The sequence below is a fragment of the Nelumbo nucifera genome, chromosome 7, assembly GCF_055504915.1.
Source record: "Nelumbo nucifera cultivar China Antique chromosome 7, China Antique-T2T, whole genome shotgun sequence".
In the NCBI taxonomy this organism is placed as follows: Eukaryota; Viridiplantae; Streptophyta; class Magnoliopsida; order Proteales; family Nelumbonaceae; genus Nelumbo; species Nelumbo nucifera.
In genome coordinates, this window is record NC_142655.1 from 24370410 (window position 1) to 24397956 (window position 27547).

At 38.0% G+C, this 27547-nt stretch overlaps 1 protein-coding gene across 2 annotated transcripts; it reads right to left on the reverse strand.

The window, feature by feature from the left end:
* Window positions 1-1065: 1065 nt before the first annotated feature.
* Window positions 1066-24874, reverse strand: AREB3 (ABA-responsive element binding protein 3). Of its 2 annotated transcripts, XM_088891402.1 has the most exons (5): window positions 24631-24874; window positions 22917-23920; window positions 22756-22827; window positions 16149-16231; window positions 1066-1565 (listed from the first exon to the last, which is right to left on the reverse strand). In XM_088891402.1, exons 2-5 carry the CDS (start codon window positions 23775-23777, stop codon window positions 1433-1435), a joined length of 1149 nt encoding a protein of 382 aa, XP_088747528.1. In that variant the 5' UTR covers window positions 23778-23920; window positions 24631-24874; the 3' UTR covers window positions 1066-1432. The 2 variants fall into 2 exon arrangements, with proteins under 2 accessions (XP_088747528.1, XP_010251669.1); XM_010253367.3 differs by lacking the exon at window positions 16149-16231 and having other exon boundaries at window positions 24631-24864.
* Window positions 24875-27547: the final 2673 nt, after the last annotated feature.

Consider the following 27547-nt stretch of genomic DNA (forward strand, 5'->3'; position numbering starts at 1 on the left):
CAACTTTTATCTCTGGTAGGGGTTAGGGTTGGGAATGGGGAATATGATCCCTGCCCCATTGCCATTCCTATCAATTGGTGCCATGTAGGCACCACATCAGAAAAACAGTGCTTCAGAAAATGGCCTTTTGTTTGTACCATTTTTCTAAATAAAAAAAACGTTACTTTAGACCATGCCTTAAAAATCGGGAAAATGTGATGAAGAAACACCAAATTCAATATTTTCTCAAAAAAAAGCCCATTGCTGCCAACGGAACAATGACATGGCATCATCTTAGACGTTGGATAATATGACAAATGCTGAAAACGGTTCTATAGCATTGATACCAAACAAAACCAATTAAATTTTCCCAGAAAACAGCATATGTGGCAGCACTGCTTCCAAACAAAAAATAACGAGAAAATGGTGCCTATAACTCAGACATGCACAGCACCGATGCCAAATCCCGATATCACTTGAGCGTGGATTTCATGTATATGGAACACTGGCGCATTCACTCGTGATTGGTTATGTAGCTGCTTACAGCAGTGCGAGCAGCAAATCTCAACTGCGAGGTGCCACTCTTGTCACAGGCGATGGAATTCCAGCAAAGGTGTCGAGGGATTTGGGGCATCTGGAGAATCGGTTCACTTCGAGAAAGGGTTCCTTTTTCTGCAACAATTGAAGCAAGGCACATAATGCTGGCATGCTTTTCTATCAAGAATTCGATCAGAGTTGAGTTCCGGAAGATTGACCCAGAGAAGACAATGAACAAATAAATGAATGACTTTCGAAATTCCGGATGCTAGTGGCAGTCACATGGTGAAGCATCTGTTAATGGGTCATGGCTATCACAGAGCACATGCTCATACTGCTTTTTACCCAGAAATCTGTAGACACAATAGTTCAGTCATCTACATGGCAGCTTAGAAATTTAACACGCAAACGGGCTTTAAATCCAGTATGAATCATAGAGACGGATCTTCATCATCCGTAGCATGTCCAACAAGAAATTTCTGGGAACAGCGAGCTATTCTTCATGTAATGACCTTAACTATTATCGCGAATAACTCGAACAGTGCCATGATGATCACTAAATGCTTGATTTAAACATTAACTGGGTTAACACAAACATGTCAGGATAGAGTGATTAGACAGACATTAAGATTCACAGGCAACTTCACCCAAATAGAGCCCATGGCTGAAACTGATAGAATCATGATTATGATTTTTAAGAGAATTTAAATATTCAACATGCAAAACTAGGGTGCTTTTTAAATACCAAAACAGGTGAACATAAATGTACATACAGCCAATGGCCTAGGGTGGGAGAAACCAACAGTAAGAGCAGGCAGCAGAAGCAACAAGTAGCTCTGGGGAGAAAACTTCCAAGGCACTCGACCGGCTTACAACATCATTTTGAGAGATTGAGACATAGAAGTTACCCAGCATCTTAATTGATGAAAACCACCCATGCAACTCTACAAAACTTCCATATAAACACATCAGAAAGGTGCTGAGCTCGTTCTTCGAAGCTGATACTTTGGTTCAGGAGGTGGTGCACATGGCAATATCTTTTCCAGTTCCTGCAGGAAAGCAGAACGATTTGTGAATCTGGGGTCTAACAATGGCAAGCAATAGAGAAAATTAAGAACATTTCATTTTTCCAGGATAACATCACCCTTCAGCATTGCACAATAGAAACTTGGAATTCCCTTTATTGAAGGTCATGTAATGCAAGACGGTAACATATTATGTCAAATTTACTATTTCTTTAACTATGAGTACCCAGTAAGCGGTGAGACAAGGACCCGGGCATTCAAAGCTGATACTAAAGAAGTAAAAGTTCAATAAACTGAGAGAAACAAGAAAATTGATATATGATGATTATGATTTGTTTAGTTCAGATTGATTCAGAGACTGTATATATCAGATGCTACATTTCTGACCAAACTATTTTAAATTAACCTAGTTGATGACTACTACAACAATTTGAGCAGTCTTTGGAGGTGAAGTTGTCTCTTTTCCTTTTGGGTGATTGCTGGTCATCCTCCTTTGTATTCTCTTTATGTTTTTATCATCAAACATAAAAATGCAATTACAATAAGCCATCTGATATGGTGTGAATAAAAGTTAACGTTAGACCAACCTTGCCTGTACCAATGTTTTAAAAGTTGAAAGATTTATGGATTGGGGAATCTCCTTTGAAAGATTTGTTTCTCTCTTTCTTTCTATCTCTAACCTTAAAAGTTAAACACATATCTGACTTGTAATCCCTTCTTCCTCACCCTTTGGATTTGACTGGAATTTGGGCTTTAGAAGAAATCTACGAGAGTCTGAAATCCATTCTGTTTCTTGCCTCCTGAACTTGCTGGAAGGGGTCGTTATTGATAATTCTAAGGGGAACAAACGTCTTTGGGCTCCAAATCCCGAGGGAAGTTTTTCTTGTGCATCATTCTTCAATTCATTGGTCTTGACTAACTCCTCCGTTGAGTCTTTCCTGTGAAGGAAGTTAGGTAGGCCCTATTCCACCTAAAGTAGTCTTTTGTTAGGAAGTCTTCCATGGAAGCATCAATACTTGTGATTTATTGCAAAAAAGAAAAGGAGACCTGGGTGGCCTCTTTCCCCTAACTGGTGTACCATGTGTAAATTGAATGGTGAGATTGCCTACCACATACATATATCCTCTTCGTTGGTTTGTTGTATTTGGAATTGGTTTACTGCCCCTTTTTGGAGGTGGACTCCTACAAGCTTTGGTAGATTGTTTGATGCTTCCTCAATGAGGTGCTCAAACAGAAGAAGACGGTTAATGGGGAAGTGCACAAGGGCTGCTGTAATATGGACCTTGTGGGAGGAAAGGAACACAATAAGAGTTGCACATTAGGTGAGGATAGTGGAATTGTTTGCAGAATTTACGTTGAATGACATAATCAATAATTGGGATGGGGGACAGTTGCAACTTCTTCCAAACAACAAAAAATTGTTAAAGAATGGACAGAACCAGGCAGAGGTCGGTGGAAGTTAAATTTTCATGGGAGCAGTGTGAGCAACACCAGGCCATCTGGAGTGGAGTTGGGGAAGTAATAAGAGATGAGAATGGATGTATTCTTGCAATGTATTTATAACCGATAGGTGAAGGTGATTCAGTAAGGGCAGAGATGAAAGCAACAACTGTTGGTTATTAGATGGGACAAAGACAGTTTGGTGTTTCAGAAATGAAATTAAGCGTTTTAAATGGTTTTCAAAGGATATGCAGATTGAGGTTCATTAGGTACAGTTTTTTTGGGCTGATGGTTTGGCAAAGTAAGGAGTTCATAGATAACAGTTTTTTTGGGCTATGATGTCAAGTGTTGTAAAATGCAAGGGCCAGGTGGGATAGCAGATGCTATTTGATTTCTTTTTGATTGTAATCATGACTTCTTGTCGTATTTTCTTTTTTTTTCTAATTAATGAATGAAACTTTTTTCTCGTTGCTGATAAAAAAAAAACGTTTTAAAACTTGAAAGCATGGCAAGGTGGCATTATCTTCCAACGAGAGGTAATAAGCTTTTTGGCATGACACTTAAACCTTCATACATTCAATAAAACCATGAATTAAGATTGTATTTAGTGCACAGACAAATTGACCATTATATAAATTTACTTCAGACAAGATAAAAAAACAAAATGCATTATTAGAAAGTTCATAATATAAAATAAAACATGAAATACATGTAAACAAACTCTAAATAATTAAACAAATAGTGCATACACAAGCAGATAAGGAAAACTTAGAATTGTCTTTAACAGCCTAGTGATGAGAACCTCTTTAATTATAATGTGAAACACATTTTCCTTATACAAGGATCCCAAGTTTTCGATGTGTGAGCCTGTCAGGCATATTCCTTGTATGTTTAGGCAGCTTCAGGGTTGAGACTCAGTGCCATTTTCCTTAAGGCTGTGTTTGGTTTCGGTGTAAATTTATTTGCACTAGTACAAATGCATTGGAGTGCAAATGAAAAAAAAAAATGCAAATTCTCATTTAATTTTGTTTTGGGTTTTATTTTATTCTGCTCCAGGTCTTAATTTACTTCATTTGTACTGCAATCGAACAAAATAAACTAAATTTTGAAACAAAAATAGGCCAGAATTTACACTCAAATCATTTGCATTGCCATAGCTTTACAGCGGTGCAAATTGATTTGCATTGCAACCAAACACAGCCTAAAGCTCAAGGTGTGTTCCATAGATGCTTCTTAAGATACTGACAACTTGCATACCATCAAATAACAGTATTGCACAACATAAACTTGTCTTGAAAATAAGTTAATTTGAAATTCATCAAAAAAAAGTAAGTTAATTTGAAACTAACCGTCATATACCCACATGTCAGTGAAGCATATTTGATCAAATCAACTCTTCTTTTGTCAATTACAACGACTCTACTTATAGACTCAACAGAAGAACTCAGAAGTCCCTTTATAACCTCCAATTTGGACTCAAATCGACCCAAAACAACTTCTAATTACTTCAAACTATGACAGCATAGGCAATCTATAGAGACACTCAAACACAGAATCTAACTCCTAAAATAACTCTAGTAACAATTAACTCAGGACCCATCTTCATAAGAGTTTGGCAAAGCTTTATAGACAGTTGCCAACCTAACACAATCTCCTCCTTTATCTAGGCTAGGGACTAGCAGTGTAAGACATGTTCACACTGGCAGTTTGATAACACTTTAATAATCCTACTAAAATTAAGTCCAGATCTGCTGACCACAAGAAATGGGTGTGGCAGAAATTTGTATGCTGAGATGGATGAGTGGAAAAGCTATAAAGGATAGTGTCAGAAATGAAGTCATTCGAAGGAACTTAAGAGTGGCTCCAATAGGTGAGAAAATGAGAAAAAGAAGATTAAGATGGTTTGGTCACATGCATAGAAGATCACCTACAGCACCTGTAAGAAGAAGTGATCTGTTATAAGTTGATAGGACTAGAAGGGCTAGGGGCAGACCGAAAAGGGCACGAGTCAAAGTAGTAAGAAATGATTCTAGTGATCATAATTTAACAATGGATATGACAATAAACAGAACGGAATGGAAAAACAGGACTCATGTAACCAACCCCATATAATTGGGACAAGGGCTTGGATGATGAAAACAATGATGATCTGCTTGCCATGATACACCCACCGGTCACAACTAGAATTTACTATAAATAATAACTTCGAGTTTTACTAAAAATAATAAATTTCCAAAAGATTAAAACTCAACTCCATTCCTAAAGACGCCTGCAACTAGAAAATAAATTTAAAAGCTCAGAAAAATGCCAACATTCCTATCACCATCACCAAAATTCTAAAATTGGTAATATTTCTCCATGGATTTTTTTCTTGGATCCTTGTCTGCATTAGTAGGGTTTAGATTATGTCTTGCAAAAAGGATGTAAGGAAAATCTATGCTGTTAGACATTCATCAAAAAAAATCTATGCTGTTAGAAACAATGTTTTAAAATGCAGAGGCGTGACGCGAGGCGTTCCACTACCTAGAGGCGTGAGGCATAGTTCAGAATGCAAGAGGCGTAAGCCTCTTTAAGAGGAAGGGGGTTAGGAGGAGGATGAAGAGTAAGAGGGGATCTCATTTTTTCTTTATTTTTAATAAAAATCTTTTATATTAAGAAGAATAAAGATGCATAACATTAGTTGAAAGGGGGGTTTTTGTTGAAGCGAAGGCGGAGCAAGACCCCCCTAACTCAAAAAAACAAATTGGGCTACATTGAAAAGGGGGCGGGGGGTCTGGGGGGCGAAGCCGAAGGGGCAAGGGGCAAACCACTTTCTTTCCCCTTGTCTTTTCTTCCCTTCCCTTTCCTTTCCTTTTCTATCCTTTTCTCTTTTTTTCTTCTCTTTCTTTTTCTTTCCCTTCCCTTTCTTATCCTTTCCTTTCCTTTTTTTTTTCTTTTTTCTTTTGTCTTTTTATATCAAATGTGCATGAGGCGCATGAGGCATACACATCTAGCACACCTCATGAAAAAAGCACAAGAGGTGTACGCCTCTTGCACCTGAGGTGTACGCTTCAGAGGTGTCAGCGCCTCTGGCATATGCCTCAGGCGTTTTGGGAGAGCCTCGCCTGGAAGCGCACCTCCAGGCGTACGCCTCCCACGACACCAGAAGAAATTTGACCAATCAACCCCCCAGGTGAATTTTGATAAATAATATCTGATTGGTTACCACTTTTATGATACCGGTTGATTGGTTACAAGTTATTTCCAGTATGATGTCTTTCCAGTATCATAGTCAAACCCAGTTTGTAAAGAATAGCCAAAGTATGGAATCTTTTTTTTTATCAATAACTCTGAAAATTTTCATTAACTAAGATGCTTTAATATACAAGAAGTTACAAAGAAATCAGCATAGAAGCTGACCCAAGACAGAATTACAAATGTGCCCAAAACATATCTGTTCTTTGAACCCCTTGCTTTGCTAAGCTATCAGCCAAGCTGTTGGCCGATCTCCTAACCCAACCCACCTGAATAGACATATTTCTTGACATCCAATTTGAACCTTCTGAAATCACTCTTCAGCTGCCAGGTCACTCCTTCCCCTTTTTGCAACCATTTTATCACAGTTTTTGAGCCAAAGTATGGAATCTTGAGTTCTACATGGAATTTTGAGGTGGGATTTGGTAAGATGAAGGTTATAAAGATCTAGGGTAACAAAATATAGAAGCAACAAAGATGATTTGGCACAATAGGGCAAAGATGCTAGGAAAATTTTCAGATTTTGATGGAAAATAAAGGAACAAATACATAGATCAGTTCTTATCCTTTGGGAATGTTCAATGAATGCCTTTTGATGAAGAATTCATGGATATTGATGGCTGTAATGGCCGGCTGTAAAATAAATTATCAGAGAAAGAAGAGAGAATTGAAATCATTGATAAAAAAAGAAAAGAAAAACAAATTGAAATCATTTAACAGGGTGCCTAGAATCACTTTTAAGGCATGGAATCACTCACCACCCTTAGCATAAGATGAAAGAACTCAAATAATCTCCATTTATCCATATTGTTTTTGCACTTAAAATACACACATAAAGAAACTATAGAGTGGCTGCAAGAACTAAAAAATTACAAAATTGCCATTATCATAGGAAACCTCAACAACTCCTAAACTACAAAACCAATGATTCTGAAACTTTAAACAAAATAGAACTATGACTAACAAATCAAAATCTAAGGTCAAACCCCCCAGACATGTAAAGTTTACCCAAATACTCCTAATGTTAAAGAATACAGAACTTCCAGTTTTGGTTTCTTTTATCCTGCATCAGTTGACTTCTCCTCATCTTGTCACTAATCAGAGCCACTCCCGAGTCCTTTATAGTGCACTCATTTCTAATTATATCATTTTTAGTCTTGGTATTCATCTATCACAACATCCTCATCTCAGCTACATTCCTTTTTTGAACATCTTGTTCCATGAATCATGATTATCAAGCACCCTATCCCATATAGCAATGCTGATCTTATAATTGTCTTATAATTTCAAATGTTATGAATATAAAGAAATAAAATATTTTAAAAAAATATTATCTCAATTAAATAGAGCATATTGATCATAGTGGTGAAGGCGACGCCTAGGCGACAAGGCACCCTTGGAGGCTCACCTCGCCTAATCGCCAAGCAGTTTTGTATATGATGCTATAAAATACTATTATATTCTTAAATTTTTTAGATTATAATTATAAAATAGACATTACTAAACTAAAATAATCATTTTGCGTGTTTATATACTAATTTCTTTTTATTATTTTCTTATTTGTTAGGGTTTATTCAACAGACATTGCTAACCACTGTATTGAACCCTCAAAGACTTCAAAATCTGAACCAATAAGGAAGAACTTAAATTTTTGTCTAATCAACACTTCTTCTCATGAGTATGTTGATTTTCTAGACTTTAACTTGAAATTTATAATTTTCTTATGGATAATTATTAAGGAAATATGGTTATGGAACCTAGGGAACTACCCTAGGATATATGTTTTTACTTTAAAAAAAAATCCATCACCTAAGCGACTAGGTGACAAGGTGCCCCCTGTCGCCTAGCCTTGCCTTGGTGCCTTGAAAACTATGATATTGGTATTAACACTAAGGTTGGGGCCTTTTACGTTTAACTACTACAGAGGCTAAACAGTTTAAAATCCAAACATCATAGGTACAACCTTGCACATCAAATTCAAGGTCAACTCTCCAAAAGATTGCAAGAAGCAAGGTGAGGCACACCCAACAAAACGAATCTTGCTTGCAAGCCTAGACACACTCTAAAACAATGTTCCCAATTGCCTAATTATCAATTAACATATTAAAAAAGAAAAAAGGAAAAGAAAAAGAAAAAAGTTAACAACCAGTCGAGAGGATGATGCAAAAACAGAAGATAAAGAGATCAATTTCTCCTGGGACCTTGTAAAATGACCATTATGTAATTTTTTACTGATTGTAATTTTGGTCAGTGAGTCTTCTCAAACATATTTTCTAGCATGTTTATGTCAAAAGGAGTAGATTTAATCATCTTAAAGGGTCATAGTATCTTAGAAAGTCTTAGATTTTAGAACTTGAAAGGTCAAAGTTGCAATAACTTCCCTGTTCTTTTCAGTCAAAATTTGTTTCTTGTGCTTGATTTTGGTTTCATTAGATAGGTTACTAGGTTTCTCTCAACTGTACCAAGATTTTGAAAACCCAATGAGTTTAAAGAGAGTTATAACCATTTTATTTATAGGCCAAGTCTGTGATGAGATTTCAACCTTAGTGAAACCTATGGAGATTGAATGAAGCATAGTTGGAGTTCACTGAAACATATTATTTATTACCACCCATAAGAGTCATTTTCTACGTCTGTTCAGGGGAAAAAAGGTAGAGGATATCTAGGAAGAGGTGGGAGATGGGCAATAGAAGAGTACAGCTATGGAGTCTGAGACTTAGCTATCGCCTTGGTGCTTTCTTGTCCTCTATGTACATGGGAATTATACATATATAGCCTCCTCCCAAGTCTGCTTTATCAGATTGAAGTATCAGTATCCAAATGAGTGTGCATGTGCATGGCTTCATACGAAAAAGATCCAGTGAATAATGAATCAAATCTACATGGGATAGGGCACAATTAGCTACCTTTTGTTCTGACAGTTATCCTTAATCATGCCACGAGAAAGTGACACAAGGATATTGACCAGAAATACAGGATAGTGGTTTAATGGATTGGGAGGTGCATTGAAATGACCTCACTAAAGCATTTAATGATAATTAGACAAACTGCAAGTGCTTATTAAGGAAATGCACTTGTTTTTAAATGGTATATCTCTCGTTGTGAAGGGCATTAATGAGGAAGGCCTAAACAGCTATTTGATTGGTTGAGGTATGGCTCCTGGTGTACAGGTAAGGGCAAGGTAATGGAAACTGACTGAGGCTGATACTCCATCCCTATTTTTTTCTCCAATAGGTCAGATGGCTTCACCCAGGTTTTTAAAAGAGTTTATGGACCAAATAATCCAGTGTTTTAAAAGCACAAGGCACAAAAAAGGCGCAGGGGTCAGTTTGCGCCTGAGGCGCAAGGCGCAAGGTGCAAGGCGAAGCACGCACCTTTTTGAAGCAAGGTGCAAAATTATAAAAAAAAAAAAAAGTGCTAAAAAAAGAGTCAGAAAATTCAAAAAATATTAAACATAATATTAATAAAAAATATAAACTTAAATTTTAAAATAATGTTTTAAAAAACCTATAATCTAAAATTAAAATACATAAACATAAGATGTAAAGCATATTCAAATGAAAATTTAAAAATAAAATCAAACATATAAGACATTTTCAAGCATTTAAAACCTCTAATCTCCTTTTTCACTCAATTGCATTACTTCACGTAGCTAATGTAATGTAAAACATATTAAATTCCTGATTCTACGAGCTGCCTTTGTGCCATGCCCCTCAAGGCAAGCCCAAACAAGTCCACGTTAGTCTTAAAATCTTAGTTTTCACACAAAAAATAATGATTTTATAGTTTTAATTGCTTTTTAAGAAGACATTTTATTAGGATGAATGAATGAACAAATTTTCAAAAGGTGCACGCCTGGGCTGAGGCGTAAGGCGCATCAGGCGCACGCCTAGGCACACCAGGTGTGCGCCTTTTGAAAGGGCTGCGCCTAGGACCTAGGCAAGGCGCATACCCTGAAATGCGCCTCGCCTATGGCCCTGTGCGCCTAGGCGCGCCTTTTAAATCACTGCAAATAATCCAAGACAAAGAGAGGAATTTGGATGGAATTGGAAACTATTGGTTGTCCTCACCAAATCCCTTAATGCATTGGTGGTGATTTCAATGTTGTCTGTTTTGTGCATGAGAAATCTAATGGTGGGAGGTTAAATCTTCAAGAGGAGGCAATTTGTTGTAGATTGGACAGTTTTCTTGTTTCTCTGGAATGGAAGAAGCACTTTCTCCAATTTATTCAGGTGACAGCCCAAATTCAGAGGTCCAAGTCCCCTTTTCAATTTGAGAAGTTTTGGGTTTTCCATCAAAACTTCAAAAAGAAAGTGGAGAATTGGCTGATCGAAAGCAACCCAAATAGGTGGGCAGGATTTAAATTTGGAAAAAAAATTATAGTTCCTCAAAGGCAAACTGAAGAACTGGAGCGAAGAGAAATACAAGGCTTTTGATTTGGAGAAAGACAGAATCTTAGAGGAGATAACTCAGCTTGATGAAAAAGATCAAGAAGGGACTTTGGATAATGATGACATTCAAGAAAGGGAAGTAGAAAGAATGGAATGGGAGCAATTAATATGGTGGGAAGAGATCTATTAGATACAGAGATCCAGGGTGAAACAGATCAAGGAAGGGGACAAAAACACTCATTTCTTCTGCAAACATGCTAAAGGCAGAAACAGGAAAAATCACATTTCTAAGTTGATAATTAATGGGGTGGAGGTGGAGAATTAAGAGATGATCAAGGAAATTCTCTATTTTTATAAGATGCTTTATTCTAGGAACAGAAGCTGGAGACCTTCTTTAGACAGTTTGGAATGGACCTATCCTCTTGGAGGACAAGAGGGCTGGTTTGGAAGCTGAGTTAGTGGAATGGAGATTAAGGAAGCAGTTTACTCTTGTTTTGATCAACAGAAATAGTTTTTTCTTTTGATGAGGACAAAGCCCCTGGCCCTGGCAGCTTCTCCCTAACTTTCTTCCGTGAATGCTAGGACATCATTAAAGGGGATCCAATTGAAGTTTTCAAAGACTTCCACAGAGCAGGCAAAATCAATATTTTTTTTGACCAGTGCAGGAAAAATCAATATTAAGAACAATGCCACTTTCAGGTTTCATCAAAATAATTCCAGAAAAAGATAGTCCTAGAAGTTAATGATCTTAGACCCATCAGTTTACTTGGCAGTCTCCATAAAATGTTAGCCAGTGTATGCAAATAGATTAAAATCTGTGTTGGGTGAGATAGTTGCCAACAGTCAAAGTGCTTTTATTGGGAAGGTAGCTTATTGATAATATCTTAATTACAAATGAAGTGGTCAAGGAAAGAAGAAGACAAGGCTTGAGATGGGTGGTGTGCAAGCTTGATCATGATAAGGCATATTAAAGGGTTGATTGGAATTGCTTGTGGCAAATTCTGAAGGTTAAATGTTTTGGTGATAGATGGATTAAGTGGATGAAAGGGTGCATCAGTTCAGCTTGGTTCACTATTCTATTTAATGGCTCTCCCCTGGGTTTCTTCTAGAGGACTAAGGCAGGGTTGCCCTCTCTCCTCTCTCCTGTTCACTTTGATAGCAAATATTTTGGATGCCTTTTCGGCGAAAGCTACAAATCTGAACCTGGTTAGAGGTTTCTTGGTGGGAAGAGAGTATCTAATGTCACTCATCTTTAGTATGCAGACAATATTATTATCTTCCTGAAGGGAAATAATCAGCATCTTGTCAATCTAAAAAAGATTTTTAAGTGTTTTGAAGCAGTAACAGGCCTGGAAGCCAACTTATCCAAGAGCAATAGGGATTCATCTTCCTCAGCAACACCTCTTAGAGTTGAAAGAAGTTATTGGTTGTCGACTGAATTCCTGGTCTATCAAGTATTTTGAAAATCAAAAACAGTGAGGTGATTTGGTGTCCAAGTTCTAAAAGATTTGGATAGAAAAATAGGAAATGCATTTTTCTCTTAAGCCTGAAGAAGAAAATCTGTCTCCTGAAGATTCAGATGAAAGATGGTGGTAGTAATGCAAATGTGAACGTTTTAATGTAAAATCTTTTTACAATGCAGTTATTCGTTACCAAGTGGAGCATTTTGCTCCTATTTGGGGTAATCTAATTCCACTAAGGGTGGAAGCTTTTACTTGGATGGTTGCTCATGATGATGTTCTTTTTTTTTTATAAGTCTCATGATATTCTTACAATTGATCATATGAAGAGGAGGGTTTTTTTGGTAATAAATAGAAAAGAAAAAATTTTAATAAAAAGAGAGAAAAGAGGTTTCATTTGACTAGTGTATTTTATATTATATGTGCAACAGCATTGACAAAGGCAATGGGATTCTCCGCAAGCAAAAACTCTGTACACACTGTGAAAGCATTGGAATCTGGCATCACATTGGGAACATCTCTCCATGATTTAAAATAAATGTACAGGAGACATTCCAAATGTGCAGTTGGATGCTATGTGAGCAGAATTTTTGCTTACAGGAGATCTGGGCTCATAACAAAGATGTTACGCATCATTTTATTTCATGCAGTATAGCCAAGTTTCTTTGCTGGTTTTCTTCACTGCATTTAGAAGATATCTATGGTAGACAAGGAATCCTAATGAGAATTTTTCTTTATGGCCTATTCTACAAGTAAGAAGGTAAAATATATTCTGTAGTTGTGTGCCAGTAGTCGATCAAGACTACAATCAGTCTTGAATCCCAACTGATTTCAGATTGAGAAAAATAGAAGGAAGAGGAAGAAGAAAGGAGAAGAAGCAGAAGTGCACAAGGGTTTTGAAAGGAGGGACAGATTGAATGAGTCTGCCGCCACCACTCTCTTAATATTTATAAGTTATGTTCACTAAATATAGGAAAGGCCAGAACTGCCCTTAATACTTACATGGCAAATAAAACAAATAAAAGACTGAAATAAATAACAATCTGAAATAACAAGCTGTCTAAGATAACTACCAACTAACACTGACATGACTAACAAAGGTTACACATGCTGTCATACGAACACAGTGGGACCACAGCCGTGGGGCCCACATCAGTTTTCTCTACACTCCCCCTCAAGTTGGGAATAGATATTTATCATTCTCAACTTGAATAGGTCTGCCTCTAACTTCTTCCTTGGTATAGCCTTGGTGAGAAGATCTGCGAGCTGCATGTTGGAGGTGATATGCGGGAGACACACTTCCTGTGATGAGACCCTCTCTCTGACAAAATGTCGATCAACTTTGATATGCTTAGTTCTGTCATGCTGCACCGGATTGTGAGCTATATTAATAGTCGCCTGATTATCACAATACAGCATCAAGGGCTTCTCATAATCAATACCCAACTCTTCAAGTAGTGATTTCAGCCATAGGATTTCAGCCACTCCGTTAGCCATTGACCCGTATTCAGCTTCGGCACTAGAGTGGGAAACAACACTTTGTTTCTTACTCCTCCAAGAGACAAGGTTACCTCCCACAAGGGCACAATATCCAGAGGTAGACCTCCTGTCATCAGCACTCCCAGCCCAATCAGCATCTGTATAGACCTCCACCTTTATGTGATTATTGTTCTTGAACAGTATACCTCTACCTGGGCATCTCTTCAAGTATGCTAATATTCTCCCTGCTGCAAGAAGATGAGTAGTTCTAGGGGAATGCATGTACTGACTGACAACACTGACTGCATAACTGATATCTGGCCGAGTGAGGCAGAGATATAGGAGCTTTCCAACCAACCGTTGGAACAGAACTTTGTCTTCAAGAGGCTCCCCACCCTCTGCACTAATCTTGTGATTCTGTTCAATGGGTGTATCGGCAGGCTTGACACCTAACTTTCCAGTTTCCGCCAACAGATATAGAACATATTTCCTCTTAGAGATAAAGATCCCCTGTTTAGATCTAGCAACCTCAATACCCAGAAAATATTGCAGTGCACCAAGATCTTTCACCTCAAACTCTTGATGAAGGAGTTGTTTGAGGGACTCAATCTCCCTACTATTATTCCCTGTCACTACAATATCATCCACATATACAGCAAGCAGGATCAAAGAAAAGTCCACCCTTTTAATGAACAGTGTATGATCTGATTGGGCTTGTACATAACCGAATTTTCCAAGGGCTAGTCTGAATCTATAAAACCAAGCTCTAGGGGACTGCTTTAATCCATACAATGCCTTATTCAGTCGGCAAACCTTCTTACCTGTCTTTGTATCATAGAATCCAGGGGGCAACTGCATGTAGACCTCTTCCTGTAAGTCTCCATTCAGAAAAGCAATTTTATCGTCCATCTGGAACAAGGGCCAAGAATAACTTGCTACAAGGGCTAATAGAACTCGAATAGTGGTCATCTTGGCTATTGGGGCAAAGGTCTCCAAGTAGTCTATACCATAAGTCTGAGTGAACCCTTTTGCAACCAACTGGGCTTTGTACCTTTCAATGGAGCCATCAGCATTATATTTCACAGTGAATACCCATCTACATTCAACTGGTTTCTTTCCTTTGGGTAGGTCAACTAGCTCCCAAGTATTATTTTTCAAAAGGGCATCCATTTCAACTTTCATTGCATCTTTCCACTCTGGAACTGATAAGGCTTCTTGCACTGTTCTGGGGATAGGGATATCAGTAATGGAAGTGAGATAGGACCTGTAAGAGGGAGACAGGCGATCATAGGATAGAAACTGGGAAATGCAGTGAGCTGTGGATGTGGTGCAGTGCCATTTCCCTTTACGGACCGCAATAGGGAGGTCAAGGTCATCCGAAAAAGGAGAGGAAGTAGCAATAGTGGAAGGTATCTCAGTGGGCCTTGGGACTGTAGCACCTGGATCTGGATCCGCAGAAGGAGTTGGGGCTGGCCTGGACTGCTGATGACCGAGATCAACCTGCCTACATCGCCTGTGGTAGACTTTCAACTCCTAATCCCTCTGACAACCCTCACCAGTACAGCCTTCATCACTCAATGGAATGGGTAAAAGAACAACCTTAGATGAGTTAACTCCACTCTCACTGCACTCCCCCTGAGGAAAAAGACCCAAATTCGCATTCTCACTACTCTCCCCCTGAGGAGACCCTAGGATAATAGGGTGCCTCCTCAAAGAATGTGACATCCGTCGAGACAAATCTCCTCCCTGAAACAGAATCATAGCAGCAATAACCCTTTTGAGTTTGTGCATAACCGAGAAAAAGGCATTTGGAGGCGCTATGGTCAAATTTGGAATGATGAGGTCCAAGAAGCTGAACAAAACAGGTGCACCCAAAGGTTTTAAGAGGAACAGTAAACAACTCCTCGTCTGGGTAGAGAAGGGTAAACAGAGGCTTCATATCAAGAACCCGTGAAGGAACCCGATTAATGAGATACACTGTCGTGAGGATAGCATCACCCCAAAAACGGATAGGCACATTGGAGGTAAACATAATGCTTCTAGCCACCTCCAAAATGTGCCTATTCTTCCTCTCAGCAACCCCATTCTGCTATGGTGTATGAGGGCAAGTGCTCTGGTGAATAACCTCATGATCAAGTAGATAAGAGGCCAGTGGCTTAGCAAAGTATTCTTTTGCATTATCAGATCTGAGGACTTTGATTTTGACCCCAAACTGGGCTAAAATCATCTGATGAAAGTTTTGGGTCAGAGCGGGAACCTCATCTCGAGAATGCATAAGGTAGACAAAAAAAAAACGGGTATGGTCATCAACAAACAACAGAAAATACCTGTACCCACCCATAGAAGGGAGGTGATATGGCCCCCAAACATCGGTATGCACAATATCAAAAGAATTATTACTTCTTTTATTACTCAAGGAATAAGATGTTCTACAAGGTTTGGCAAGCTCACAACTCTCACATCTCAAATTTGACATCTCAACAGACTCAAATAAAGTAGGAAACAAACTCTTCAAAGACCGAAAAGATAAATGATTTAATCGATTATGCCAAAACATAACCGAACTCACACACTGAGAAACAAAAGACTTCTTATCCACTGACTCTTTCCAATGAGGACTCTCTCCAACCAGGTAGATTCCATTCGTCTCACGGCCAGTCCCAATCACCTTCCTCGTCTCCAAGTCCTGAAAAACACATCGGTCAGGGAAAAATGTTACTGAACAGTTTCGATGTTTGGTAATACTACTGACTGAAAGAAAATTAGTATCAAGTTTAGGAACATGCAAGACAGAGGATAAAGAGATAGTATCAGATAACTTGATGTCACCCTTGCTAGAAATGGGAACAAGAGAGCCATCAGCAATGGATACTTTATCTCTACCAGAAGACAAGTGATAAGTAGTGAACAATGATGGCAAGCTAGTCATATAGTCAGATGCTCCTGAGTCTATTACCCAACAGTGTTCAGTATTACCTGGAGCTGAAGCATGGTAGGCTGAGGCCCGGGTACCTGAATGAGCAAATGCAGATGTGGCAGAGGCTGATGGTGACTGAGATGACTGGGCCGAATTCCCAACCTCCTTTTCCATCTGTATCAGGGCAGCCTGAACAGCAGCTAAGGTATCTAGGGGTGTGCCTTTTGTGCCTGACGAGGATGCAGAATCAGTCACAGCCATATGAGCATTACCCCTTTTAATCCTCAGTTTTGCTGGGACTAAATGAGGGTGGAGCTTCCAACATGTATCTTTCGTATGCTTGGGTTTCTTGCAATGTTCACATACCAGATCCCGTTTATCTTCCTTCTTCATGTATCTTTTTGTATCACCCCCAGACTTAGGTTTAACTGCTGCCAGGGCTGGGGGAAAGGGCTGATGTTGCATCATAACCTTCCTCCTGGTCTCTTCACTATGCACTAGGGAGTATGCTTGAGAAAGGGTCACACTGTCTCTTGTCAGTATTTGTTGTCTCACAATGTCATAATCTGAATTCAGGCCAGCCAGAAATTCAAACACCCTATTGGTCTCAACTTACTTTCTATGGGTCTGTGCATCTTTTGGACTTTCCCACTCAAGAGTCTCCAGATGGTCAATTTCATGCCACAGTGATTTCAGTGTAGAGAAATACACAGAGATTGGTTTCTCTCCTTGTTTAAGGTTATTCACTTCACACTTTATTTCATAGGCCCTAGCAATATTAAGGGGATGGGAGTAGGTCTCTTTCATGACATCCCATATCTCCTTGGTTGTCTTTGCCCACAAGTAATTTCGGTTGATATGTGGCTACATAGAGTTGCACAGCCATGTCATAACCAAGTAGTACTCCTGAACCCACTTGGTATACATTGGGTCCTCCTTGGGAGGTTCTTTCACATCTCCCAATAGATAGCTAAGTTTTCCCCTTCCCCCAATAGCCATCATGGCTGATTGGGCCCATTCCAAGTAATTGGATCCATCAAATCTCACGGTTGTAATCTGAAACGCAGTCTCAGACATACTACCAGAACTGTTGTTCCCAAACACACCTCCCTGATTTTTGAACTCCATTCTTGGTCAAGAATCAGTAGTTAAGAACTATTAGGGTTTCCACACTAGAAAACAGCACTAAAGCAATCGATCACAATCAGAAAACTATATGAAATCAATTCAGATCTGATCTGAAACCAATCGGCAATCAGAATATATGCAGTCTGATAACAGTTCTCACTCTCAAAACAGGCTCGGAAGCCAAAACCAGGTCTGAAACTCACTTAGAAAGCACTTTGTAGAGCTGAAGTAGAATTAGGGTTTCAATCGTAGGGTTAGGAAGACCCTTGTGAGAACATAAACAGTGCTCAACCGCACTTTCCAAGAGAATTCACAGTCAAGTCTAGCCATAGGTTAATGACAAACCCTAAAAAAAACTGATCACCTCTGAGAGAAAATAGGAGGGTTCGGTCGCTCCTCCTAGATAGGTCCAACCTATCTTGACTGATAGCAATCTCAAGGGAAAAATAAAGACTTACCCAGAGAATTCTGATCGTTACCTTCAATCGTGGCCTGAACCCTAACCTCCTCTGATTCTTCCTGATTACCAAAACACTCTGCAAGCCACGACATCTTCGAACAGCTGCTAAACTTTTCTGGTAACCTCCAAGAATCAGCCAACGAACAGTCCTTTGTAAGCTTCCAGCCCTAGATAGTTCTCATGTGGTCGGCTGGACTAGACTCACATGAGAAACCCTAGATAGGCTCTGATACCAAGTAGTCGATCAAGACTACAATCAGTCTTGAATCCCAACTGATTTCGGATTGAGAAAAATAGAAGGAAGAGGAAGAAGAAAGGAGAAGAAGCAGAAGTGCACAAGGGTTTTGAAAGGAGGGACAGATTGAATGAGTCTGCTGCCACCACTCTCTTAATATTTATAGGTTATGTTCACTAAATATAGGAAAGGACAGAACTGCCCTTAATACTTACATGGCAAATAAAAGACTGAAATAACAAGCTGTCTAAGATAACTACCAACTAACACTGACATGACTAACATAGGTTACGCATGCTGTCATACAAACACAGTGGGGACCACAGCCGTGGGGCCCACATCAGTGTTCTCTACAGTGCCTATTGCAGTTTATTGGAGCACATGGAAAGAAATAGAGCCATGAAAGATTATGCACAGAAATAAGAAATATGATCTTGGACTGAATTCTAGTGCATCTAGAATTTAAGACATCTGGAGAGTTTCATTCAGATCATGTGTTCAGTCAACTCTTGACTCTTGAGGTGACAGCAAAATTTTAAATGTTTTTGGTTGTTGGTTTTTTATTTTACTTTTTTCATAATCATTGGATGGGGTTTTATCTCAACATCCATTCCATTACTTTTCTTTTAAAAAAAATTTCCTTACATTTATTATCAAAAATCATGCATCTATAGTGTATGTCTTCCTTCTATGTTCAAAACTTCAAATCCTGAGGTACATCCAGCCCCCTTTACAATTTTATGAAAACCCAATTACAATTTGAACCATTGATAATTTTGGTTGTGAACTTCCCAATATACTGGCTTTACATGTAATGGTGCTGACACAAACTGGATTTTGTGATAAGGAATGATTTGGAAACAATAACAAGAAATAGGAGGCCAGTCCGCCTTGCACAGGTGGTCACGGCTCCTACTTCTGATGCAGCAGGTCTTGAGTTTGACTTGAGACAAGCAAATGAGTTCATATCCGAATTCCAGTTGAGTATTGTACTGGGAGTAGCCTCCCCAAGTCACAGTCCTTTAGTGCTAGGGCTGTCATAATATAGTTGATACAGCTGGGTACAGGTTCTATATTGTGGTCCAGATTATCCAGTCTGATCTGGGTTTTTGCCTATTAAAAAAATAAAAAGAAATAGGAGAAGAAATCAGGTGCATCTATGGTTTCAAATGGCTTTAACATCAACTCAATACAATGATCCAGATATCCAGAAAGAGTTTAATCTTGGTCTAAAACTAAAACAAATCATAAAAATGAAAAAGAGAAAAATAAAGGGATTTTAAGATTCAGGAAACTTTTGCCCCATCAGGGAATTCATTTTGATGATATTTTTCTAAACATCATCAAGTATTAAAACTTAATGGCCTAGAACCAAAATACCAGTGACATTTTAAAATTTTCAAGATATTAGCAAGGCTATATCTCCAATGTTTGGTATTGTTTTGTTACCGTAGACAAGAAAGGAGAAAAATAATTGGGGATGTACAAAATAAGGATGTGGGAAAGAAACAATCATGTCTTCGAGGATAGAAGGAAGATATCATTTAAAATATGGTGAAAAAACAGGGAGGCAATTCCGACTTTACAGTTGATGTGATGAGGAATTAGGGGGCAGTGGTTGGGTCCTCAACAAAAAAGCAAAGGGCAGTAAGGATCTCTTCTGGAACCAGGTTTTATTAAACCAATTTTTCATTGGCAGCAGTTTTGGCAACCCGGAACCTTCAGGATTTAAAGGGGTTTTAAGGAATGAAAAAGGAGAGATACATGCAATGTTTTCAGGACCGATTAGGGATGGGAACTCCACAAGGGAAGAGCTGTAGGCAGTTGTGTGTGGGGTGTAAAAAGCTATGGAATTGGAGGTGGAAAAGCTAATAGTTGAAAGAGATTCAAAATTTGTGATAAGTTGGTCACTGAAAACAAAGAAAGTTTTGTGGGAATTCAGGAATTAAAAAAAAAAAATCAAATGGTTCACAAGAAATATCTAGCTGAATATACAGTGGGTACAAAGAGCAGCAAACAGCATGGCAGATCATCTTGAAAAAGAAGGAGCTTACCAAGAATTTTTGGCCTACACTATAAATCTTATGTGGGAGAATTAGAGGGTTGTTTTTAGTTTCAGTAACGGATTACTCTGTTTAGAATGGATTTTTACATTGTATTTGTGTTAATGCCATAACTTTCTAGAAAGCTGAGGCTAACAATCTCAATGGGTGTATCTCCCCTATTGTTTCCTTAATTTTTTATGCTATTCATCACAAGAAAATAAGATATGTTGAACATCTAGCAGTACTGGAAGAACTAGATGATATTGGCTGAGTATAAACATCATAATTGAAGATTCTTTTTACCAAGCAGTTTGAATGAGGATTTGATGATGATGATGATGGGACATCTTTGATTATAATATTGAGAACTATTTTATTTACTACCTTAAAAAGAAAAAGCATTGGTGTAAAACCATAGTTCATTGAAGCTCAACCATATAAAATTACTATTAGCCTCAGTATAATATGGATTGAAATAAGAAACATAAGAAAAAAAAAAAATTTTCAAGGAGGCATTATCAGAGAGTCCATATATGTGCACGTTACTTATCAATCAGCAAGTGATATGTCTATATGATATATACCTGGAGTTGAAACTTGAAAGGGATTAAAAAGCACTTTTTTTTATTTCATGGCACCACAAAACAGGGGAAACCATCCCCCTATCTATACACCCCCCCCCCTCCCCAAACCTTGGTGACAGGGTGATGCAGGAGCTGAAGAGGAAAAATTGGAATTTTATGAAATTTTATGCATTTCTGTATTTTTGGACAGTAGGGGTATTTTTGTCATTTTGCAATTTTCTGTGGGGTCCAATTATAGGGTTTAATTTGTCTAGTTATAGTTTATTTATGTTTAAAATTTCAGAGTCATTGCATAAGTAGGATTAGAGGTATTGAGTCTTCTTTGAATTGAAATAGGATATGACAGCTTAGTTTGAGTCTTACTAGGATTATTAAGTCTAACACTTTGACTCCTAAGACTATTATGAGTCTAACAGTTTGACCCCTAGGATTATTTTGAGTTTAGAGTCTAAATATGTATGGACGTTTTACACAAAGGCAATGAAACATATTGAGTTTTCTTTAGCTTATGCTAGCTATGGCGAGTGTTCCCATGCCCTAGAGTGATTCTAGGCACCCTGTGAGTGATTCCAGGTATTTTCTCTCTTCTTTCTTTCCCTATTTTCTCTCTTATTCCTTCAAGAAGCCATTACAGCCATCAACAACCATAAAACTCTGACCAAGAAGACCATTCAACATTATCTAAGGACTAGAATTGAGCTGGTCCTACACCACAGGGGGATTTGATCCCAAGTCTCCACTACAACCAGCCAGAAACTTACCAACTGAGCCAGTTGGCACCATCCAAAAAAAAGGATCTTACCCCCCCCCCTCCAAACAAAAGAACAAATAAAAACAAGGAAAGAAAGTAAAAACACAAGTAATCTCTGAAGAAGCAAACAAACTTTTTTTTATCAATAACAGAAATTCATTAAATTCATAAAAGATTAGATACAGCAATCCAGAGAGAGCTAAAATGGCTTAATCCTCTCCAAGAGAGTAACATAAGAGCGCACAATACAGCCCAATACAATTGATCCCTTCCCACCCCCTGCTTTGTCAAAGCATCTGCAAACACATTCGCTGTTCTTTTCACCCACTGAAATTGGATGTCAATCCCCATAATTAGCCATTTGATTTCCCTTCTTTCATTAGCAAACTTCAAAAGAAAGTGAAGAAGCAAACAAACTCCTAATTGATGAAACAGTGCTGTTGATAAATCATGTCTAACATAAATAATTCATAAAAATGGAGAGGCACACAGGAAAGGTATTAAAAGAAATACTTATTTATCAAAATATTGCTAGGTTTAATGGTAGAATCTCAGGCTAACAAGCATGAGAATGCCAATTCAAGAGTGAGTGCATCCTCTTTGTACCCAAAAAAAAAAAGAAAAAAAAAAGAAAGAAACGAAAAGAAAATTGCCGAAGATAAAGTCCATCTCCAGCCCACCCCTCCCAATACCCCATATAGCTGGGGGCCAACATTGGGTAATGGCCCTTTTATGTATTTATCCAAATACTACCATCTTGGGATATTATGCTTTTTTTTCATTTTTGAGAAAGTAATTTTATGCATATTAACCTCAGAAAATATAACTGACTTGAAGGGAAACACAAAAGACCAACAGTTTTTGCAATCTTTCTATTGAACAGGCATACAAGGCACACCTTTCAGGTTTCCTTTTCTCCTACTTCTGTATTTTATATTAAGTTGAAATGAAAAACATACTAGAACAAATTCTACTTATTAATTTAAAACTTTAAATGAACTACAATATGAAAAACAAGGGAAAATTATCCTTTCCTACCAAATAATACCTTTCAACCAAAATTTATCATCCACTGGCACAGGGATTTTACCTTCTGTTTTTTAAGCCTTTCATTCTCCTCTTCTAGACGTGAAACCTTGTTCTCAAGCTCATTGGTGTATGCCTGCCCATAGCAAGATTCTTTTAAGGGCACGCTCAAAAGAAATAAAATCAGTAGACCACTAATTTTAACAAGATAAACAGAAGATCCACCTGCTTCCTAGCTCGTGACCGGGCTGCAGACTCCCTGTTCTTGATCATTCTCTTCTGCCTCCTCTCAACAGTTTTCTCAATCACATCTCCAGGAGCAACCCGTTTCCTTCCAGGTGTCTGTGTATCTGACAGTGTCCCCATCAAGGGGGATGGCATAGCTAATTGATTGTCAGGGTATCCTGTATCCAGAACAGGGATTGCACCAATGGGAAGTGGCTGTGGAACCGGATGGCCTGGCATGTAAACCCCCATCATATTTTGCGGCGGATGTTGAGGCTGTTGTTGTTGCTGCTGCTGCTGTTGCATTGGAGGGAGTGGGTACTGCAACCACTGAGCTTGCTGTGGGAAACTTTGTGGGGGAGCTGCACCTGGGTCAACTCCCATAACAGCACCTGCATTTTGCTTATCTGAAGCTTCAGCAACAACCCCTGCTTTAACCAAGAAGTCTTCTAATGTCATCTCACCAAGAGTAGGCTGTCTTTCCTGAGCTTTTTGTTCTTCATTATTCTTCTTCTGCCCTTGTTGGATATCTCTCCATACCTCATCTACTGTCTTCTTGCTCAGAGCCCTCGTCAATGTCAGGCTTGCCTGACGTTGTAGAGCAGATGCAGAAGCAAGTTGGCTGACTGAGGCAGAACCCTCCACATCTATCCCCATCCCCTGGTTTGCTTCGGCCGTCCAGACATTCTTAAGAAGCTCATCGAGATTCATACTGCTCAGTGGTTTCCCCAAATCCCCCAATTGGTTCTGAACTTCATCAAGTGTTAGGCTATACAACGAGCTTTGCCGAGCCAACGGCTGGGACTGGGATTGTTGTCCAGCACCACCACCACCTTGAGACCCCATTGTTTGAATCCCCATTCACCAACCTTTCACCATAAATTCGTCATCCCATAAACCAAACCCAAGATGCAAAAACCCTAAAACCCTAGTATGGGCAACAATTTTTTTTTCACGTCGTTACTGTTAAGAAATCCACCAAACTCAAGCGAACAAATAGAAACCTGAAAAAGCCCACAAAATATGTCAAATGGGTTAACTTTTATTATCCTCTGAAATGAGCTAAAAGGAAGTTTCCTCTTTTCTATAAGATTTTCCTGAAAAACCAAAAAAAAAAAAAACAAAAACAAAAAAGAAACAGATCAATAAAAGGCCTTAAAATGGCTTAAAAGATTTCATCTTTTCAATATAGAACGGTTAAACCCAGCTTGCAACCTCGATCGACACCCCTTCATACCTTAAAACCCACCAACCCCATTCCTAAAACTCAAACCAAAAACAAAAGCAGAAACTAAAAATTACAGGTTCCAACACCCTCGTACTTCAAGAATTAAGATGGAAAAGGAGATCACATTTCCCCCCAAAAGAAAGAGCATGGCCAGAAACCAACCAAAATTAAACCAATACACAGAAGAGGAAAAAAAGACAAACATAACATCAAATTTTAGCAGCAGTACCCAGAGAGAAAAAACAGAAAAAAATGAAAAAATAAGAAAAAATCTTCAAAACATCTTGCATGAAACAAATATCAACATTCCTGATGGAAACACAAAAAACCCAACAACTATTCTGCAAAGAAGAGGCCAATGAAACTCTTAAGCTATTAATCACACCACCACGAAGTCTTCCCAAGAAGAATTGATCAACCACTGCAAGTTAATCCACCTATATTCTAACACCTCCCCCCACCACCATATAAAAATAAAACACTTACTTGCAGCAAGATCCGATCTGAATCTAAAGAACCACCATTGTTCTTCGGTTGTTATTCATGGAATCAGCACATTTGCAGTGGGACTGGGACAACCGAAATGGAACCCAAATGCCAAATACCCATTTTTTTATCATAAAATAAACCCAAGTTCTTGGCCTCTATTTATATGCTCAGGCCTTTGCATGGCCCATCCCCACTTAAGTGGACTTTTGTCTCCCTTTTAAAACCTGGAACCTCAGACGTACTCATAGTAATACTTTCTTTATAATAGCAGCCCTGAGACGTACCCACAACAATATTTCTTTATTCTTTCCTTTTTTTGCTTTCTCAAAATTTCTTACACTAAAATCATGAAGATGGTCTAAGACATGGAATAGCTCAAGCTCGTAGCATATGCCCTAAATTGCGTATTGGGTTGGGTTCATGTTGTTGAGACTTCATGCCCACCATGGAACCTCTAAAACCTGGCTTCTGTTTGCCGGTGTTAAAGAAACAAAGGAATATAGAATCTGTTTGATTTGTAATTAGAATCAGAATTGGAATAATTTATTTTCTGTATATTTGGTTTAAACAAGAATTAGAATCAGAATCGAAATTAGCCAAAATGGGACTCTCATTCCCAAAAGAGGGGAGAGAACGGCCATTCCCTCAAAAAATGTCATTCCAAAACAGAATGCTGAATTCATCCAATCAAATGGCATTAGTTCTCATTCCAAACCTCTATTCCCACAAACGGACCCTTAATATATGGGATTTTGGGTGCAAAATAGTGTACAATTTGGTTTTATATATAATATATAGATATCATAATAAATTATTGAGTCATAGGAAGAAGATAGAGAAAAAGGCTTAGCTGTGTCAACATTTTTTTAAATGGAAAAAAGAAAATTTGATTTTTATGGATTATTCTGAAAATAAAGAAATGAGCATTTCTGATGAATGATGCTTGAACCACATTCTAATCCACTCTTTCTGGGTTTTTAATTAACGACAGTTAAATATTCAGGTCTGATGAAAAGTTCAGTCATTCTTTAATTTAAACCTTGTTATGTGAGGTCTCTATCACCTGAGGACATAAATTAATGAATGATGGCATATGCAATGGGAGTTTTGGTCAAAACATATATGTGGGTTTCAGGGCCATTTGATAACTCCGCACTTAGCAATAGAATTACTTCTTAATTTGTATTTTAATGGATAAGATAATCACGTAATAAAATATTTATGAATAAAGAAATCGAAAAAGGAATTGAATTCAGCCAATTCAGCAGTTATCAAAAGGGCCCTTTTGACCAAAATAACCTCTTGTTTGGGAGACTTGATGTATAATTTGGCAAGTGGGTAAGGGACATCAAAAATCATTTCAGTAATTTCAGATAAACTAGGTTCTACAGTTGAAAATAACAAAAGAAAAAGTCTAAACAAATCCCACTTTTTTATGGAGGAGTACATTCCTATGTATTGGCTTTTTGTCATTTCAATCAGTGTTTGTTTGTTCTTTTACTTAAAATATATATATATATATATATATATATATATGAGAGAGACTCAAATCACTCCCCCTTAATTAATCTTAGGTTGTGTTTGGTTTGAAGAAAAAAGTAAGAAAAGGTAAAAAAAACCTTTATAAACTTTGTATAGATTTTCAAAACAAAGTAAGGGGGAGTGAGAAAACATAACCTTAAACATAACTTTTAATGAAAATCCTTTTTATATTGTAGATAATAAAAAAAAATGATGTGCCCAAATTAATCCCCTTCCTAATTAAACAACCCTTCTCTTCTATGCTCCGTCACCATCACCTTAACAATTTTGTCCTTGGATAAGATCTGGTACATCAAGCTCTAGCTATGTCCGCAGAGTGATGCAAACTTTTTTTTTGGTGATGGGAGTGATGCAAACTGAGTGCAGCAATTGCAAAGAACTGCTCCCATTAAATGCTAAAACATCAAAACAAAAATCATTTAATATCCCATTTCATGCATATAAGGAATCTAGGGGCCTGTTTGACTGTTTGGGAGGGTTGGAGCTTTGCTTTAGTTGCCATTAAAGCCATATTTTTTACTGTAAGATGGTTATTTTGAGATTTCAGGAATTTTCGTTAAATATTGTTTGTACGCTATCCCGGTAAAGCCCATCTTGGAAGACCTCCCAAACAGGCACTAAGCAATATTGTAGGGGTGATTATTGATTCGGAGAAGATTCAGCTAAGCTGATTTGGCTGATTTGAAGCATTCTGAATAAACTATTCAAAGAGACTGAAACGGGCAACCCTTTGACTGACCGACAGCCGTTTTGAATTTTGCGAACTTTACACCAAACATAGCTTATAAGCTGTCTATGTGGGATCCATCCAAACGAGTACCTAAAAGTAAATGAATTAACTAGTTTGTTAGAGACCTCTAAAGAAAATTTAATTATCCACTCAAAAAAGGTATAGTTTTTATTTGTTTTGCTCTTAATTATATGTCAAGTTGGGTTAAACAATTATTATGGAACTTGTTTAATCCAAACTTATGATTGCTTAGTTAATTTTATAAACCTTCAGACCAAACAAATTGCCAGGTCCCCACCAGGTTAAATAAATGACATTTGCTTAAAAATCGGCTTGGAAGGTAGTAGTTAATACCCCTACTATTTTATGTCAATACTTGCACGTTGCAGCCTCTTGTTAATAATCAATACAATCATCCCAACATTTAGCCAATTTGTTTTCCTCTTCCTCTCAATCTTTCTTTCTATCACACAAAACTGCATAATTTGTTTAAGGTTCATTGTTATTTCTTTGAATGATGTCCGAGTTCGGATCTGTTCATCCCAGAGTGTGCCTCACACAGACCTCACAACACGTCTCAGCTATGCATTTAGAGTATCTTTGTAATTGTAAATTTTTATTCATGTAAAGATGTTTTCAATA

Bases quoted from the DNA above. Each gene is read 5' to 3' on its own strand.
- AREB3 (XM_088891402.1), bottom strand. From the start codon at position 23,777: ATGGGGATTCAAACAATGGGGTCTCAAGGTGGTGGTGGTGCTGGACAA. The intron at 22,828-22,916 runs GTGGATCTTCTG...TGCTATGGGCAG, and splicing joins GGTCACGAGCTAGGAAGCAG to GCATACACCAATGAGCTTGA. The intron at 1,566-16,148 runs GTCAGTGGATAA...GCTTTCCTGCAG, and splicing joins GAGAGTCCTCATTGGAAAGA to GAACTGGAAAAGATATTGCC.